At 57.9% G+C, this 17,858-nt stretch overlaps 8 protein-coding genes across 8 annotated transcripts; 3 read left to right on the plus strand and 5 right to left on the minus strand.

Moving 5' to 3' along the window:
- Positions 1-3: 3 nt before the first annotated feature.
- GGTG_07511 (hypothetical protein) lies at positions 4-2,383 on the minus strand (the record flags this gene model as incomplete). Its single annotated transcript, XM_009225335.1, has 3 exons — positions 4-1,584; positions 1,703-2,099; positions 2,242-2,383. The coding sequence occupies 3 exons, from the start codon at positions 2,381-2,383 to the stop codon at positions 987-989; spliced, it is 1,137 nt and encodes a 378-aa protein (XP_009223599.1). The 3' UTR covers positions 4-986.
- Positions 2,384-3,373: 990 nt separating this feature from the next.
- On the plus strand, positions 3,374-5,609 carry GGTG_07512 (enoyl-CoA hydratase/isomerase). The gene is made up of 6 exons (XM_009225336.1): positions 3,374-3,848; positions 3,968-4,098; positions 4,187-4,216; positions 4,308-4,424; positions 4,487-4,664; positions 4,793-5,609. The coding sequence occupies exons 1-6, from the start codon at positions 3,608-3,610 to the stop codon at positions 4,930-4,932; spliced, it is 837 nt and encodes a 278-aa protein (XP_009223600.1). The 5' UTR covers positions 3,374-3,607; the 3' UTR covers positions 4,933-5,609.
- Positions 5,610-6,397: 788 nt separating this feature from the next.
- GGTG_07513 (FAD binding domain-containing protein) lies at positions 6,398-8,226 on the minus strand (the record flags this gene model as incomplete). Its single annotated transcript, XM_009225337.1, has 2 exons — positions 6,398-7,613; positions 7,703-8,226. 2 exons carry the CDS (start codon positions 8,224-8,226, stop codon positions 6,398-6,400), a joined length of 1,740 nt encoding a protein of 579 aa, XP_009223601.1.
- A 110-nt stretch (positions 8,227-8,336) lies between these two features.
- Positions 8,337-10,015, minus strand: GGTG_07514 (hypothetical protein; the record flags this gene model as incomplete). Its single annotated transcript, XM_009225338.1, has 2 exons — positions 8,337-8,489; positions 9,455-10,015. The coding sequence occupies 2 exons, from the start codon at positions 10,013-10,015 to the stop codon at positions 8,337-8,339; spliced, it is 714 nt and encodes a 237-aa protein (XP_009223602.1).
- A 381-nt stretch (positions 10,016-10,396) lies between these two features.
- Positions 10,397-11,537, plus strand: GGTG_07515 (hypothetical protein; the record flags this gene model as incomplete). The annotated part of the gene is made up of 3 exons (XM_009225339.1): positions 10,397-10,509; positions 10,848-11,049; positions 11,196-11,537. The coding sequence occupies 3 exons, from the start codon at positions 10,397-10,399 to the stop codon at positions 11,535-11,537; spliced, it is 657 nt and encodes a 218-aa protein (XP_009223603.1).
- Positions 11,538-13,228: 1,691 nt separating this feature from the next.
- GGTG_07516 (hypothetical protein) lies at positions 13,229-14,871 on the plus strand (the record flags this gene model as incomplete). The annotated part of the gene is made up of 3 exons (XM_009225340.1): positions 13,229-13,310; positions 13,552-13,640; positions 14,164-14,871. 3 exons carry the CDS (start codon positions 13,229-13,231, stop codon positions 14,869-14,871), a joined length of 879 nt encoding a protein of 292 aa, XP_009223604.1.
- Positions 14,872-14,986: 115 nt separating this feature from the next.
- On the minus strand, positions 14,987-15,883 carry GGTG_07517 (hypothetical protein; the record flags this gene model as incomplete). The annotated part of the gene is made up of 1 exon (XM_009225341.1): positions 14,987-15,883. One exon carries the CDS (start codon positions 15,881-15,883, stop codon positions 15,497-15,499), a length of 387 nt encoding a protein of 128 aa, XP_009223605.1. The 3' UTR covers positions 14,987-15,496.
- Positions 15,884-16,658: 775 nt separating this feature from the next.
- On the minus strand, positions 16,659-17,765 carry GGTG_07518 (oxidoreductase; the record flags this gene model as incomplete). Its single annotated transcript, XM_009225342.1, has 1 exon — positions 16,659-17,765. The coding sequence occupies one exon, from the start codon at positions 17,763-17,765 to the stop codon at positions 16,659-16,661; it is 1,107 nt and encodes a 368-aa protein (XP_009223606.1).
- Between the last annotated feature and the right edge of the window lie 93 nt (positions 17,766-17,858).

The raw sequence follows: 17,858 nt of genomic DNA on the forward strand, positions 1-17,858 counted from the left end.
TGTCGGGTTGACGGAGTTGCAAAATTAGAGGATAAGGGGCATGTAGACAGGCCACAGAGAATAGGGGGCACGAGGCTATGGCTAGCAGGTATAATCCCGCGTATGAAGCTCCAGACTACTCGGTTGAGAGACTTGGGGCTTCGACGAGGAAGACCGAGAAGGCGCTCACGTAGCTGACGACGGAGTTCTCGGCATAAGGATGGATGAGAGAAACGTGTTGGGGCCGTCAAGGGTTATGGAAGCTCTGAGGGAGAGATAAAGTTCGGCAAAACTAACATGAGCGGACGGGAGCAACCTTTATAGACGATGCAACCATCTGCTCCTTGTCCAAAGACGAGACCCGTCAAGACGAATCACGCCCTTGGCCAGGAAACTTGCGGATTCGGCAACATGGAAGGAGACATCCCTGGCCCCCTTGCCGTCCGGCTCCCCTCCCGGCGCCGTTCGGGCACCCCCTGCTCGTATCCGATCTGGCTACCAGCCTGCGACAGTGCCAAGCATGACGATGCGCTGCTGCAACGCAACATTGACCAAGCTGTCCAGGACGGCGCGTACGTAGAGGACGTTTGCCCAGAGGCGACCGGATGGGGCCGGACCTCGAACATGGGCCATGCGGAAAGCCGCCCTCGTCGACCCCATACGCAAAGCATCCATTGGCCCGTCGAGACAAGGGGGCACGACTCTCCGATACGGAGACCCAGCTTCCAGCGGTCCACTCACCTCGGCCGCGACGAGAAGGGTAGTGAGAGATACCGCGCAGTCGCATCCCTGCGCCGTGGGTGGCTTAGCGTCCTCATCCCGAGGACCCCGTGCCCACGGAAGGAGGTGGAGCGGGCCAGAGGGTTGAGGTTCCTGGCGGGGTCGTGCTTCTTGGTTCGGAAGGACGGCCGTTTGGTGCGCGCGGAAAAGAAGGGAAAAAACGAGGAATGCAAGGTCGAAACAAGCAGGGTGATCAGAGAGATAGCTCCCGCCTTGTCAGGATGATCCTATCGGGCGAGAGAGAGCAGAGCAACGGATGATGGCCCAGGAACAGCGATCAAAGGCTCCCCTGAGGCCGTGTCTGGCTTGGTGCCAACCCCACCGTCGCATGCCGGCACCTCTTTCGGCCACCAACACCGCTGCAAAACGCGTGCGCGCTGGGGGACCTTGAGAGCCTTCCGCAGGTTGCCCTTCGGGAGTTGGGTTAGAACAGAAGCGCCCCACGCACCGCAAGAAGGTCTGGGCGGCATCCAAAGTGGAGCCCCCTTGGCCCCAAGACAATCTCGGCGGGGTGCCAAGTAGTGGCCATCATCCATACCGGCCTTACATGGCAGGTGTTTGTCCCTTGACGGCATGAACACGCCCGCCAGGCAGTTGCCTCCTTTCATGCCATCGCAACGTCGCTGTCGCCTCCGCACGTCGAATATTCGCGGATCATGGCGTCTCTTGCCAGGACAATGGTGCTCGGGGCCACGCCTTGACTGTGGGTTGCATGCTCGCGCCCGCGGGCTGTCGAGGGCGGTTGGTGGCCGGCGCAAGTTGGCACGGAGCTTGCCACTCGCCAGGGCCAAGCGACAGCCACGACCTTCCGCTTCAGGCAGGTATCTACATTAAGCACATGCAAAGGAACCAAAAGAGCAACCCGGGCTCGCATCACGGCTGATGAATAACCAAGGCGATCAGAACCTGCAAGACTCAACGCCCGGAAAGCAACACAACATACGGAAAGTAAATATCAAATTGGAGGGGCGGGGGAGCATGGGAGATGGAAATGGCAAGGGCGGTAGGGTGTTGTCCGCTATGGCGCATTCTTTGTTTATCCTTCTTCCAATGGCACCGTGCCGCTAGCTCAAGCATCGGCTTGGGAGGCATCCACGACTCCACGACGAGAGGTTCAATCTTGGACGGGATGTAGAGGCCGCCCGGGCGCAGCGTGACGTACCAGGGGTTACCCGATGACGGAATGACGGGGTTGAATCGGGGGTAATGAGGCAAGGCCGAAAGTCGCAACGAGGAGGCATGCCAAAGGTGCGGGAGAGTCCGCCGTCGTCCGTTTCTGTCTCTGCACAAATCCTTGAACAGGACCCAGAAGTTGCGATTAATGTTTGCCGCAGCTCGCACTCGGTGGTGGCGCGCATGATTGTGTAAGATAAGCCCCTCGAGTGATCTTGCCTCTCCACGGTGGTTTATTTCTGTGTCTCCAGCATCTCCAGCCCCGTTTGTTGTTGCTGGGTGAGGCAACCTCGTGTTGATAGCACGCACCCATGCCATTAGGGTATTCCTGCCGCTTCCTGGTTCCGTTTCGGAAACACTGGAGACGGTGGCCGTGGACTTCCAAGCAGTGGCCTATGTAGCGGTCCAGGTAGTGGTGGCAGCGCAGTTTTACGCGGCCCACCCAAAACATGGACCACGGTGGCAAGATTGGCGAGGGAACCAAGCGAGGGCGACCCTGCTGCCGTCCCGGCCCAGGTTGCTCCATCTGGCATTGATCGGTACATACAAGCCGCCATCGATGGGGGAAGGTCATGGATGTGTGCCGAAAAAAGCAAGAAAGAAAGAAAAAGAAAAAAGTTCCCGAGTGCCCACTAGCGACAGACCTCGGGCGCAAGGGCCTCGCGTGGCATCTGGGGCGCGCAATGCGCAGTGCGGCGCAGGCGCAGCCCCTGCCTCGCTTGGCCGATATGCCGTCAACCCTGAGCGTGAATGGATCAGCGGGCTGTCTGTGTCTGGCATGTGGAAAAGTCCCAGCCCGTGTTCCCCATTGATGGAATCTCCCAGAGACTGGTCCGGGTGGGGTGCCGGCGCGAACAGCAAAATGAAGGTGCTCAGGTCAGAGGCCGTTTCCGTCCTTTTTTTCGCCATGATTGATAATGATTAGCTCAATGTTCACAACCCACGGCCCTCTCCTCTGCCCGTCTGTCTCTGCGGCCTGAGATGGTGTTTTAATTTGTGTATCCGTGGATCATCTCCAAGTTCTCGGCCCGACGGAGCCTGGCTCCGAAGGCCGCTGCGTGCGTCTGCGCAAGCCGGGGGCGGCACCGAGGCCTCGACATGAATGTGCCTGCACGCTCGGGCACTGACCGGTTGGCTATATCGTAGGCGGACGGATCGTTAGGGAGGCCGGCAGGCAGCAGGCAGGCATGTCGGTCGGGTAAAGGCAGATGGCAGGTAGACTGTCAAGGCATTTCGCTGGCGCCCCGCTCGACGACTTCGGACGGTGGCATTTGGAGGCGGTTGGCGATCAGGTCACGCTGGGAGTGGGCGACAGGGAGCTGGAGTGGGGAATGGCTGGCCGTCAGAGACGCGACAAGACGATGAAGGGCACTGACTTGCCCCACGCCGGCCTCTTCCAAACATGGACAGATGGGGTGATCCTGGAATGTCGACGAGGTCTGATCTGATATGTAACGGCGGCAATGGAAGGACGCTGGGGAGCCTGGTCGTGCTGTGCCGTTTGTCGAGTAGCTTCTGTCAAGCTGGGATGCAGTGTGACATCGATCGTCGGTAGTCGTCGAGCTTGCCCCGCAAGCAACACTGGAGCTTGCAAACTTCACGCGTGCATGAAGCTATCTGCACAAGTCAATTGCGCAGCTTCCTTTCCGCACTTGCCACCCACATCGACAAATCCATGAGCGAGCAAGACCTGCGCTCTCTTGAACAAGCGATGGCGGCGATGCCAGGAAACCCGATTCTGGTGACGAGGAGCACGCCTTGCCCAGGCGTGGTTGTGCTGACTCTCAATCGCCCCGAGAAGAGGAACGCGCTTTCGCAGGCCTTGATCAACAACCTCCTGCGCGAGCTGACACTTGCCTCGAACGATCCTTCCGTCAAGGCTGTTGTGCTGTCAGGCGGCCCGGCCTTTTTCTGTGGTAAGTCCCGCCCTGAAACTGTTGCGGGAGGGAGGAGGGTGGACGAGAACAAGCGGATGGAGTTTGAGCGTAGCCACGCTAGTAGAACGACGGGACGCAAAGAAACTGACACCTTACAGCTGGTGCGGACATCAAGGAGATATCCGAGATCGACGCCGAGGGCGCTAGAAAGCACCGATACCTAGAAGACCTTTGCAATGGCATGTCGTCGTTTAGGAAGCCCATCTTTGCCGCCGTAGAGGCCATGGCTGTGAGCGTCCAACATCCTCTGAATCATCACAGCCCAACCCCAGGTCGTCTGGCTAACCGATTGCTCGATTGGTGTGTTGCGCGTGTAGCTTGGAGGGGGGTTCGAAATATGTCTGATGGTATGTGGTACTTCCTTGACCGAGCCAAGGTTGGACGGCCTGGATGGATCGTGTAAGGATATGCTTGCTGACCTTCGTCCCTTGCCTCCAGTCCGATCTCATCTTTGCTTCGAAAGGGTGCAAGTTTGGCCTTCCAGAAGTCAAGATCGGGCTGATCCCTGGCGCAGGCGGCACGCAGCGGCTGACGAACGCTGTCGGCAAGTATCAGGTTGGTCTCCTGGCAACCTCCAGGGCTGGAGGGCGTATCCAGTGCTGACGGGATGGAAACAGGCCATGAAGATGATCTTGTTCGGAACCATCATCGACGTTGAAGAAGCGTCCAGCCATGGTCTGATTGCCGGCACCTTTCCTCCGGGTGCAGTCCTCGACGGCGCCATCAAGGTTGCCCAGCAGGTTGCTGGACTGAGCTCGACAGCGGTGCAGCTGGCAAAGGAGGCTATCTGTCGAAGTGCGTGGTCCTTGGACTTCTTTCTTTGTGTTCCACGCCACTCCCTTCCTCCTTTTTGTCATTTTCCTTCCATGGCCTGGGCCAGAACTTTCCTCGGCGGCGTGTTGCTAACATGAATCGACGCTTAGGTGACAGTCTCGGTCGCGACGACGAGTTCGAAAGGAGCTTGTACTACTTCTCGTTTGGGACAGCTCATAAACGTGAAGGCATCTCGGCCTTCCTCCAAAAACGGCAGCCTGACTGGGAGGGCGCAGATCGAGGAGCGTAGTAGGAGACCTAGTCGGTCGGCGTGTGTTGGATGTTGGCTCTGACCCTAGGGGTTGGCATGTCGGCGGCGAATACGTTGCCTCTCGAAGGCACTCGAACCCACTCGTCACCGCGGTTGGCTATCGAGGGGTCCTGTCGTCGATGTTTGTTCGTTTTCGTGGTTGAGGGAGTGCCACAAGGTACAGGTCAGGGCGCCACGAGAGGACAGCCTCCCTCAATGTTGGAGCCCGATGGTGGGGTGAAGGTTGATTTTGAGGATGGCTGGGCCACGAGGAATGGCTTCGACAGGCGAGGAGTCGGAGCGAAGCCATGGGTATCAAAAGAAAAAGAAAGAGAAAATCGGCCTCAAGGTTAACAGCGCGCCTGACCATCTCCAGCCGTGTGTCCAGCCCAGCGTCCGTTGTTCCACTGGGCAAGAATCGGCGCAATTTAGTGCAATATTGTGCCGGGGTTGGCATTAGGCCGGCAGCCGCTGCTGGCTGGGCTGCAATTTGGCAACGGGGTCAGCACCGTGAAGGCCCATGAGAGCCAAATCGATGGGCTCAGCTTGGAGTGGGTGGGATTTAGGCGGCATCCTCTGCCATCCCACGATCCGAAGCAGGGTCGCACTTTCCATATCCATGATGCAATACATTTGGTCCCAGCCACGGCTGCTGGGGCGAGTCAGAGAAGCGGGAGTGCCGTAGTCAGCGTCTGTCGATCGCCTCAATGGCGTCTTCTGTCTGTTCGTTTGACCCAACAAAACACGAACACCCGCATCAATATTGATGGGACCACCACATCACGATTACGATCATCAACGGCATCAGCACCAAGGGCTGGAAATACAAATCATTCTCGCCACACTCAATAGGACCGCCAAGCCTCAAGCCGTCTTCGGTTACGGGGTCCGAGGTTCCAGGCGCTCAAGGTCTGGCAGAGCCGCTTATTGGCCATGCAAGTATTTGTCAAGCGTTGCATCGAGTCTACCTTGCGGCAGGTACCTAATATAACTACAGCCCCCTACTCACGCACTGCCAGCCAAGCCAGCCGGGACACGGAACACGGAACACGGGACATGCAGCTGCCTTTATTGACTTCTGTCGACCACCGTGTCGACTTGGCTTGGTTGGGCGGCTGGCTCGGGCCAAAATCCCCGTGCGCGGATTCGGCAGCAACCAATGCTACGTCCCCGACGACAGCCTCCGACGTAGTGCCCTGCCACGATGCCACAATGCCACGATGCCTGCATTCTCCACGGCGAGCTGCAGAATCCCGCCATCGTCCTGGATCCTTCGCTCCCCTCCCCATCGGCCCGTCTCCTCTTACTGGCTGTCGGCATCTTATCTCCCCCTCCCCCGTCTTGGTCCCGTGCCGACCTCCCGACTCGCCTCGCCACCTGCTGGCGGCTATCTACCTCGTAGGTAGGTGGTAGGTATCTATCACAGTCACGACGGGAAGCTCTTGGGGCACGGCAGGTTGCTCACCTACCACTCATCACCCTCCGCGATGCTCAGCTTGCGGAACATGTTGTTCCGCCCAGTGACAAAGTCGAGCTCGTCGATATCAGCCTCCGAAAGACCACTCTCTGCATCGTTGCTGTCACGGCCGTCACCGCCTTCCCGCCTCCTTGCCTCGAGCACCTCTTCGATAGCCCAACTGATGCGCTCGGCCCCCGTCCTTACCCCGCCGAGATTGGTGGCGAACGGACCCAACCGCAAGCCGGCAAAGCGGCCGGTGACGAATAAAGGTACCCCCTCACACCACATCAGGTCGTCGTTCAGGCAAGGGAGGCCGCCCTGCGTTTCGATTGGGTAAGACCGGCGGAGCCCGTCGAGGAAAGGTAGTGTGCCGATGTCGGCGTCGATACCCGTTGCGAAGTAGATGAAGTCGAAGGCCGGCATCCTGGCCCCCTCCTCGAGGGCCGGCTCGGTCGTCACGGTCCACGTCTGCGACTCCTCGTCGAACTCCGCCGCCGTCACCTTGGTTCCCGTGCGCAGTTCCAGTCGTCCCGCGGCCACATGAGCCTTGAGACGCTTGTGGTACATCGGGGTCATGCTGCCGCCGCTCCTGGCCTCCCGGATCAGGCGCAGGCGCTCCACGTCCGACTCTGCGCCCCAGAAGTTGGCCTGCTCCACGTTCCGGTACTTGCCCACCCAGGCCAGGTCCGCGTCGAAGTACTTTATCTGACAACTGCGACCCCGCACTAGGTGCCAGACCTTGCTGACCCCGCGGCGGATGGCGAGGTCCGTCAGCTGCGCCGATGTCAGCCCTCCGCCCACGACGAGCACGTTGGCCGGCCGCTTCCCCTCCGCGATGATGGTGCCGACCGACGGGTCTGGAAAGCCGCCCTTGATCATCATGGCGTGGCATATGCGCGGCGGGAGCGGGGTTCCAAGCGTGTGGCGTAGACCATCGATGTCCTTGGGGATGCAGGGCTCGTTGCCGGGACCGACCGCCAAAACTACCGTCTTGGCGAAGTGAATGCCACCTTTATCCGTCGTGACCTTGAAGAGCTTTTTATCGTCCTGGGTGTCCTGAAAAGAGCTGTACTCGATGTCCAGCACGCTCTCGTGGCGGAGAACGCCGTCCCGAAGCCCGTATCTGTCCACGACGCTCTGACAGTGGTCCGAGAACAGCGACTGGGGCGGAGTGAAGTAGTCCTTTCTCTCCCGCTCGTTGATCTCGACAATGGAGTGGCGTCTGCTCAAGCGAGGAGTGCACCCACCCACAACCGTCAGTCCCGCGTCCGGTTGCATATGTCCTGCTTTTACTTATCCTCTGGTACTTACCTCGGGTTTCTCGAGGCCCTCGCCTTTCGCAAGTGCTTGCTGATCTCCTTGCCGACGCACCCGCGAAGCTCGAGAAGCTCGTCCTGCTGGCCGCGCTCGTACGCCCTCGCCAGCAGCGCGTCCCGGTCCGCCGGGTCGATGTGGAAGAACATGGGGCTGCGCAGGTGCGAGATCTGAAAGGCGCCAAACAGCCCATTCCAGCGTCCGAGCCAATTGTCGCTAGTGGCGTCGAGGACCAGCATCTTGTAGCCCGGCTGCCGCTGCTGCTGCGACTTGGCCGTTGCGCACTTCTCGCAATCGCCGCCGCCGCCTCGCTTGGGGATCACACTGCCGCTCTTTCGCCGCTTGAGGGACATGCGGCTGCCGTGCTTGCGGATCCAGTGGTACCGCTGGTGCTCCTCGTCGGTGAAGAGGGCCGAGGGCGAGGGTTCGCACAGCCGCGAGGCCATGGCCAGCCCGCCCGGCCCTGCGCCGATGATGAGCACGTCGAAGACGGTCTGGATGGGCTCGTCTGGCGCTGGCATCTTGGCTATTGTATTGGTTCTAGATGTCAAATAGAGAAATGCCTTTGACAGTTCTACGGGTCAACCTGGAAATGATCACCTCGCGTTTTTTTCTTCCTCCTCCGCCATTTCTATGCCTTTGGTACCTTGATGGCCATACGCATTTCAAGTGCCTTTGGGTTGAGGACCTGGATGGCAAATCCCGGGTCGAGAACCTTGATGGCTAGGCGCTGGCGCACCTTGTTGGCCTCGGGGCTGGATCTCAACTGCGCCCCAGAAAACCCCTGTACGCGGTCTTCGAAGACGTGGAACGATGATCAAGTGATACCTTCCAACCTCGCAGCGGCTGGCTCTCCATCACCGGCGTCGCGCCTTCGCGCTTTTAAGCTTTCATCGTTACCCAGTCTTCGACTCCGTCCTGGCGCGCTCCGCCCCTGCTCTCCTTTTCGGTTTGGGCCCGCCGAGGATGGAGTCTTTCAGATTCGACCGCTCAGCTTCCATGATCATTCTACCACCACGTCACCTCCCCCGTGCCGGCTGCTGCCAGCCGTCGTTGCTCATCTCGACATGCGACATCCATATGGGGCTGCCCAGTCGCGCCTACGCCCGGATCGAATCGGGCGGCGGGCTGTTGTGGTGGTAGTTGGTTTGGCGGAGGCATTTGACGAGTTTAGCGCCGGCTAGAGTGACGCAGTGGGCTTTGCATTTTTAAGGATGGGAGTGCGTGGAAGCATCGATACTATTACTGTTGTTAAAAGCGATAGAAAAAGGACAAGACTGGATGTTGCTTAGAAGAAAAAAAAGGGCGAAAAGGTAAGTCGCCTGCAGCACCAGGAATTGAACCTGGGAGCTTCTCGACTCGAAACTGTTTAGAACCAAATGCGCCACACTAGCAAAAAGCGAAATGCACTTATGGTAATCGGTAAACAGTCAGGTATATATCGTTCAGACGCCGGCGTATAATAAAAAAAAAAAACACCACAACTCCGCGAATCAACCCGACAAATCTCAGCCTCTTTTTTTCTTCTTTTCTGCTTTTTTCTTTTTTTTCTTTTTTTAATATAACGTGGGGAAAAGAACAGGAACGGAAACAGGAAATAATACTAAAAATGAAAACAGAATAAAACAAACGCAACAAGAAACAAGAAACTGAAAAATGAACCCCAAAATCTTTCCTCCTTTCATACAGGAATCTGCCAGTTTTTTTGTGATGTGTTGTTGTTTAGTTGCCGTATTTGCCAGGACAAACGTTGCCCATCCACTTCTGGGAGGCTGCAGTCGTGCCCTCGTAGTCGAAGGCGCATGCGTTGTTTGTGCACGGCAGGACCTGATCGCGCAGCCAGGTGCTGGTGCGGATCTCGTAGTTGCAGAAGTCACCCATCGTCGTCTCACCGACGTTGACGGTCAGGCCGAAGGTGCCTCCCCTGCCAGAGGTCTCGATCATGCACTTCTTGCAGCACTCTGGGAGCTTGTCCTCCTTGCTTGTGGAGTAGTCGAGGTAGTCCGTCAGCTTCTTGCCGTGGTCGACGCCACGCTGCTGGACGGCGGCCTGCTGGGTGACGGCAGCGGCAGAGCTCGTGGGAGAAGTAGATGTGGATGCAGAAGAGGAAGATGACAGTGCAGAATTGATGTTCTTGATAAAGTAAGGCCACGTCGTGACGACAGCAGCAGAGGTAGCGGCGGCAGTAGAAGGAGAAACAGATGTAGTAGTAGCGAGCTGCGTGGCAGTCTCGATGGTCGCCTCGACGGGAGCAGCCATGATCAGCTGGGCAGAAGCCACGACGACAGCGAGCAGGGTAGTGAACTGCATCTTGGCTGTGGTATGTTGGTAGTTGCTTGTGGTAGGAACGGCGACTCTGGTCTTGATAGCGACTCTGGTCTGGTGTATTGCTGCTGGGCTGTTGGTCTGCTAGTCTGTTGATCTGGTGGTCTGCTGGTCTGCAAAAGTAGTATGTATGAAGCCAGGATTCTAAAGAGTTCCTGGCTCCTGGCTGGAGAGACGGCCCCTTCTTGTACTCGAACGGGCGCTCTGGCAAAGCCTATCTGACTGTGGGCTCCTGTCCCACTCTTAAAAGGTTTTGCCATCGATAAAAGGATGTCTGTATAGTCCCAGCCATTCGGGAGGCAGTTGGGCATAAGCTTTAACAGGTCACGGAAGGTAAAGTGTATCGGTGACTGTAGGAGAAAGAGCATGGATAATTATAGATACGGCTTCAGCTCATGGCACAGTTGGAGCCACAGGAATCTGAAAGTAACGGAGAAAGTGACGCACTGGCACGGGGGAGACGAGGCTGGCGAATATGAGTGAAGACCAAGCACAAGAGTAGTGAAGAGTAAATAGAACGAAGAAGGAACGTCCTGCTAAACATTCCGTAAACGTAATGACGGTGCTGATATCTCCATGCTTTTCTGTCTTTGGACGTGCTGAGCAGCCCGGGCGGCGTCTGGTTGCGCCTTGGTGACACAGAATTTCGTGTAAATCCACGATGGCGGATTAGCTCGCACGCTGTCAACGGTCCACAACGTGCTGCCCGGGTGGCTGGCTCCCTGCGTCCCACCATGGAGGCTGGTGAACCGACCAACTCCACTGCACCCGCCCCCCGTTAACCTTAACCTTAATCTCACGTCTTCAACCTGTCTAGTCAGGTGATCTTGGCCGATGACGATGGAGAGTGCCGGTTTTACTTTCCGGTGGACCAATCTCCGGTCGCCACCGCCGCCAGCACCCTTAACTCCGCCGTCGGCACAAGGCTGTGGAGTTACGGGCTCGGTGCTTTCGTCCACTCGACAAGCTTCCGCGACGCCTTCGACCACGACGACAACGCCAATGCCATCATCGCCGACGTTAGTTTTACCCAAAGACAATTTATCCCGCCAAACTGGACGAATCTCTCCCCTTCTCGCTGGCGTCATTTCGCGCGACGCCCAAAAGCACACGAGCCCATACATGTCGTCGATTTTGGCACTTATGACTAACAAGCAGATCACAGACCAGTAGGGCTGCTTTTGGAAGACCATGGCTGAGACAGGCCGGCCGCCTTCGGCCCCAATACCGGCCTCTGCCACAGCTAGGGGACTTCACGCCACAGACAATCGGCCTCGATCCGCCAAGGAGAAGTCTCATACCATCCGTGGCCACATTGCCGTCAGCTGGAAGCTCTGCGACGAGCTCCATACATTTTCTCGTCCCTTTCCCGATCCTTCTGCTTGGCGGTCTCCCAGGATCAGAGAACAAGGATGCCACCATTACCGGAGATACGCGAGTTAGCAGGGGTAATAAGAGGGCGCCCGAGAAATTCTTTTGGCCGCCATGCTCGTCGCCGATTCAGTAGTATGCCGACGATGGCTTCCGTGATTGTGAAGGATGCGAGGTGATCATGCATCCATCACTGTTGGCAGTGACGAGACCTCGTGTTGGCTTTGGAAATCGCGATCGTGCGAACCCGCACAGCCGAGTGCATCTTGTGCGCCTTCAGAGACGCCACCCTGTCCTTTCCGTTCATCTCGATCGACGCGGTTTACAAAGGCAGCTGCGCCCTTGCCCTGAAATGGCTCATAGTTTGACCAGAGATCGTGATCGAAGGGGCTGTCCGCTGCGCTTTAGTGGCAAGTCCATTCGTTGGTGCTTCCATGTCTGTATGTCCCGTCATTCACCCCAACCCGTAAATTTCCCGCCTTCAAACTATTTGGCCCCTGCAGGAAGTATTTTCAAAACGTGGAAGGCCCCGGGAAGCAGCCTCTCAATTATTTATGAAAGGGGTATTGGTAGAACTGGCTCGCGAGCTCATCAACGTCATAATCGTAGCCCGATTGCGGCATAAATCACCAACCCCCTAAACTAGGGGTAGACCCCAGTGGGCTGCGTATGATTCAACAAGGTCCCATCCAGAGTGCGCGGCCTGCAAGTCGACAAGGGTTCGACATCAGTTCCTGTTCCTGAGGAAGCCCCTTGGTGCGCTCGCAGCAAACACTGCTAGGTACGTACCTATTGTTGACGTCAATTAGGGGCTGGGATCGATTCCGGCGCCGGGAACAAGGTAATTAGACGGGCTTTGTCCTGAGCTTTGCAAAGCCAACGCGGAGCACAAAAAAGATGGCAGTCCCACCGAGGGAGATACGCCACGCCCATTAGAAAGAAGCACTAGAGCACGGGACGAACGGAAATCGTGACTTACGGAATCGGCATATACAAGGCGACCCCCGCGCCTGAGCGCTTTTTTGACGTTGGATGAGTGCGCTGGATCGGCAGCGGGGCGGGTAGGTATTGCTGAGGGCCGCTGAGAGATCGCTGGGGCGACATGTGAGATGGGGAGGTTGTTGGATACCTACCTACCTAGCCAAGCGGATACGCTTGTCCGCACCAGTGCCCTGTCCTTCCTGACTGGCAGAGGCCACCCAAGGGAATGTACGATGCAGCCTCGACACATATTGAAAATGACACGGGGCTCTTCTCAGGCTCTAGGGGTCCAGTGTGTATGTTGAGTACTCCATACCACCCTCGCACCTTCCCAACTCCCATGGCCATCCAACATCCGATCGATGACGGCACCAACACGCACCCATCCCCCAGAGCGCTCTTTCCTTTCAGGAGGGAAGACGCGTTTTCTGCCAGCACCTTCCTTCAACACACACTCGTTGCACTGCCCCGCTGGTTGCCAGTGGGCCTCCGGGCTGCTGGGCTCGCTGTATTTAAAGCCTCCCCTCGGGCTTCTTGTTTTGTTTTCTTTCCTCTCCTTTCTCCCTCCAACTACGATAGCTTCTATCGATCAGTGCACCGCTGTGTCAAATAACAGAATAAAGTAAGTCAAAATCTCTTTCGGTATTGCTAATATTACCCTGCCAGTTGTTCGTCTTTCCACGGTTCGACACCCCGGATCATCAACGCGAGCGACACGGCGACGGATCTCGACAACTGCGACGTCAGCGGACGCGGTGTCTTTTGGCATCGAAGAAGATGGCGCCTCTTTTGGAGGGGTGCGGCGTTCTGGCGACCGCGTGGGAGATCGCGATGTGGCTGTGGGCGATGTCACCTGGCGTCCTCCTCGCCCCAGGCTACTTGACCTACCTGGCGGCGACTGCTTGGACCATCGGATATAGGTTCGCCTGTGAGTTGACCATGTGGCACCGCATTCCCGTCCCATCCCTTTCCATCGTCCTCCATCCTATTGCTGCTCCTGTTGTTCTTCCTGTTCCTGTTGTTCTTCCTGTTCCTGTTGTTCTTCCTGTTCCTGTTGTTCTTCCTGTTCCTGTTGTTCTTCCTGCTCCTTTCCTTCATCCTCGTCTATGTACCTACCAATACCCTATCCTACTTTACTATGCTAACGTCCTACTTCTTCTACTTTCCAGGGTTGACGATGGTCTATCCTCCAGAGCGTCGCGCGTTCTTCGGGCTGCGTGACAACGAGAAGAAGAAGTGGGCCGGGATCGCGATTCTGGTAATGCTGGGGTGCTTGCACCTTTACACGCTTGGAACCTGGACAGCTGCCATCGTACGCGGCAACCTGCCTGACCGTGGACGGCGTAGGCTCGACAGAGCCCATCGCAACAAACGAATCATGCAGTCCTCCCGCCGTTGGAAGGAGGAAGCCGGTACGAGGGTAGGGCTCTGGGCCCTTGCCTACCTTGACGAAAGCCTAGGCGGCCGGGATCGACCTCGATTCTGCGACCGCGGCAATTGCCCGACCCCCGAGCTTCGGCTTGGAGATCGGATGTACTGCGCCAAGACAGCATTCTGGATGCGCGGACACCTTCCCCTCTACGATCACTTCTGCCACGTAAGTTACCACATTCTTGTCCCTTCCTACTTTCTATCTTCCCCTTCCCTCTCTTCTTCCTAGTCATCTTCCCATGAACTGGTCAATCTTTGTTCGCGCCACCTCCCTCCCCATCAAGCGATCATACCCATTCTGGCCACCTATTCACATCCAACATCGCAACGCTGACTCGAACGTGGCACAGTGGACCTTCATCCCGATTTGGCTGGACAGCATCAAGCCTTACTTGTTGCTGCTCGCCAGCATGGTTATTGACGCCGCCTTCTGCCTCTGCTGCTGCATCATTTCTTTCGCCCTCCAAGAATCCAGAGACGCTATACCGCTCGGGGTATGCGCTCTGGCTTCTGGCTTTTTGGTCGTGTACCATGGGTGGTACAACGTCTGCATGCAGTGGAAGTATCTCGGAGTCAACAACAGCGTCCATATGGAGCACTCGAAGTATCGACACAAGCACCACTTTGCGCTGGTGAAGTCGGCCCCTTGGGGAAAGGAACTTCGGTACTTCATCTACGACGGCAACCCATGGGATCTCGGTTCTAGAACGGCCAACCTACGAGCGGCTTTGGGAGCCAGCATCTGGGAATGGCCTCTGTTCTGGCGACAACCCGAGCGAGTCGAAAAGTACGGACGATACGGTAGCGAAAGCGACCTGCCAATGTCTGAGCGCTTTCTCGCCATGGTACGGCGCTTGCGAGAAGAGGAGCCAACTGCGAGCATCCCTCCGGTGGAGGAACCACGACGCGGGCGCTCTTCGGAGCACACGTCTAGTGGCGACATCGCGGGGACGTTCGAACTGCAACGAGTCCAGCACACTCGGGCCGACATTCACCCTGCCTTCCGCCGTCGTCAGGCGACGGATCGCAGCAGCGCCGACATTGCAGACATGGTCTAGACGTTGAGTCGAAGCCATCACCTCCGCATTCTTCTTGACGACAAGCATACCACCGTGCCAGGACACGATGAGTGATCGATCTTCTTCTGCAACAATCTGCTCCGGCCCCGTTCCTCTTCTATATCAAGTATTCTGTATTCCGCTAATATATATATCTACAGGCGACCTTGGATATGTCGTTAAAAGGCCCGCCTTTACAACTGAACTGTGTAGGTGACTTGAGGGTGATGGGAAGGAAAGTACCGGATCCCGACAGGCGTTGGCACCACCCGCGGGCCCTCGCTGCTTGTTGCCCCGACACAGCAAAGGCAACTGTCACCGCCACCCGAAGGAAAACGGTAGGAACCCCCTGTCGACTGTTGCTTGGTTTACGCGCCGGGCAGGCTGGGCGGAGACGAACCGCCATACCAAACTTCTCCCGACTGGACATGCTTCCATCGCCGGGGAGGCACGCGCGGAGATGATACCGCCATACCAAACTTCTCTCGACTGTGTCACGTTTCGCGCCGGGGAGATCACACCAGCGACGAGTTCACACTTCTACGCAGTGTTGGTGACCTAAAGCTAAGATGAACTCCCTCTCCACCCCCTTGTTCGGCCAGTGCCGTCGTCTGTTTCCCTGCTGCTACACTGATCCAAAGAGGGCTCCCAGCCCGGCATAGCACCCGAACGACGACCGACCGATCGACGACCCGGATACATCGGGAACCCCAGGCGAGGCGGCTCGCGAGCCGCGTAAGTCCCCTCCCTTTCCCTTCTTCCATCCCCGTCTGGACATACTGCTAACTTTGCGCACGACGTCTCTCGCCGGGTGCCGACGACGGCCATTTTCACGGCCGACCGACGGCCCGACAGCTTTCACGGCCGACGACCACCCGGATAGACCAGCAACCTCAGGCGAGGCGGCTCGCGAGCCGCGTACGTCCTTGCCCTTTTCCCTTCTTCCATTTGCGTTTGGGCATATTACTGACCTTGTGAACAACTTCATTTGCCGCGCGACGACGACGACCATCTTTTTGTGTGGATATGGCGCTGGTGCAGGAGACTTGTTTGCGGAATTGGGCATGTGGGATACCAGCGGATCAGAGGAAATGAGAGTCGATAAGCAGTAGATAGGCAGTGGATAGGCAGACCAGAGGGACATGAGAGATCGAGGAGTCGAGGGGAATTCGAACATGGGAGTCGAGAGGCACCGGGGCCACGGGATCAGAGACCAATCAGTACAAGGGAGAAAGGCGGGGATGGATATCAAGCCATGAGGAGTACAAGCACGGGGAAGGAGGCGAGTCGGCACGTGATTTCGGGAAGGCATGAGGAGTACGGGAGACGGCGCATCGAGGACATGGGAGTCGAGGGGATTGGGTATATGTGAGGCGGAACGACTCGGGGGAGCGGAAGTCGAGAGGGGAGAGGGGGTCGAGATATGGCAGTCGAGAGGCATCAATTATGCGAGAGCCGAGACAGGCATGGATTTGGGGAGTTGAGAGGCATTGGGTATGTGGGATCCTAGGGGAGAAGGCGAGCCAAAGAGGCTGAGGCCGAGGGAAGTTAAACACTGGATGTGAGGCGGAACGATTCGGGGGTGCAGAAGTCGAAAGGGACTGGAAATGGGGGAGTCGAGAGACACCAGGGCGCTACAGGCGAGGCGGGCACCGGCAACGCGACAGTACAGCAGAGGAGAGAGTGAGAGGAGAGAGTGAGAGCGCCACGGGTTTTTACGGTCGAGGTACCCCGACAGTTGATCACATTATCGGGTGGCCACACAGACAGAGCAGACTACCCAACCATCAGCCTCTCATCTGGCGAACGTTCAAATTGATCCTCTTTGTCTTCATCCACCCACGCCATGCTTGGAATCTTGCACCCTCGCCATCGTCCGCAGCCCCGGCTGGCCAGTCTTCCAGATGCGGTGGACAGGTACCCTTTAGCACCTTGGGCACGCCGTGCCAGGCATATCTAGACTCCTTGGTCATGTATATGGCGTCGCCGGATCTGAGCCTGAGCAGGAGGTACTCCTTGGAGCCGGCGTCCCGGGGCGCCGCCTCGGGGTCCCCACCGAGGTCGCTCGGGGCGATCATGAAGAGGCCGTCGCAGCCGAGGCTGATGCTGACGAGGCCCTTGTCGGTCTCCTCGGACACGTCGCGGTGCATCATCATGGTGTCCCCGGGCGAGTAGAAGTTGACGATGGCGGCCTGGGCGAGCGTGTCCGGAAACACGGTCTCGAGGAAGGCGGCGACGTCGCGGGGGAAGGCGGGCGGGCTGGTGCCGCCGTCTGGGTAAACGCGGTTCGTCCAGTCGTACTGCCCGCCCAGCGTCACCCAGTGCAGGCGCCGGTCCAGCACGCGCCGCACCGTCAGGGGCTTGTGCACGGCTGGGTCCTTGGGCTGGAACAAGGGGGTGGCTAGAGAGTCGGGGTCGTAGGTGAAGAAGGAGGCGCTTGCTTCGTCATCGTCTGCTTCTTGTTGCTGTCCCTCAGCTAGCCTGCTTTGTGACGGCGGGTACGGCACGTCGTAGTGCAGGTGCAGGTTGTTCTGGTGCTTGGGGGCGCTGAGGTCGCGGTGGACGAGCTTGTCGAGCAAGGTCCTCTGCAGCTGCGGCGGCACGACGGACGGGAAGATCAGGAGACCCGGCAGCAGCGGGTGGTGGTAGACGGGGCTGTCGTCGGCCACAGGCTCCGCGGCTGGGTCGAGGTGTCTGAAGCCCTCGGTCAGGGTCTGGGCGGGAAGCGTGGCGCACAGGACAAAGTCGGCGGCCTTTTGGGGCTCGGCCAGGTCGTCTACATCACCCCTGGCGACGATGTCTGCGGGCTCGGCGCGGGCGTACGACTTCCATATCGCGCGCATGCGGTCCGAGGGCTGCTCGTGGGCGTCTAGTTCGGTGAGGTTGATGGTCATGGTGACTAGTGGGAGCGGCTCGGCTCAGCAGCCACAGCACTTCTCTTGCAGGCTGGTTAGACCTTGGAGGCTCACTAGAGGCCATCATCACAG

The sequence above is a fragment of the Gaeumannomyces tritici genome (genome assembly GCF_000145635.1).
Source record: "Gaeumannomyces tritici R3-111a-1 unplaced genomic scaffold supercont2.4, whole genome shotgun sequence".
Taxonomy (NCBI): Eukaryota; Fungi; Ascomycota; class Sordariomycetes; order Magnaporthales; family Magnaporthaceae; genus Gaeumannomyces; species Gaeumannomyces tritici.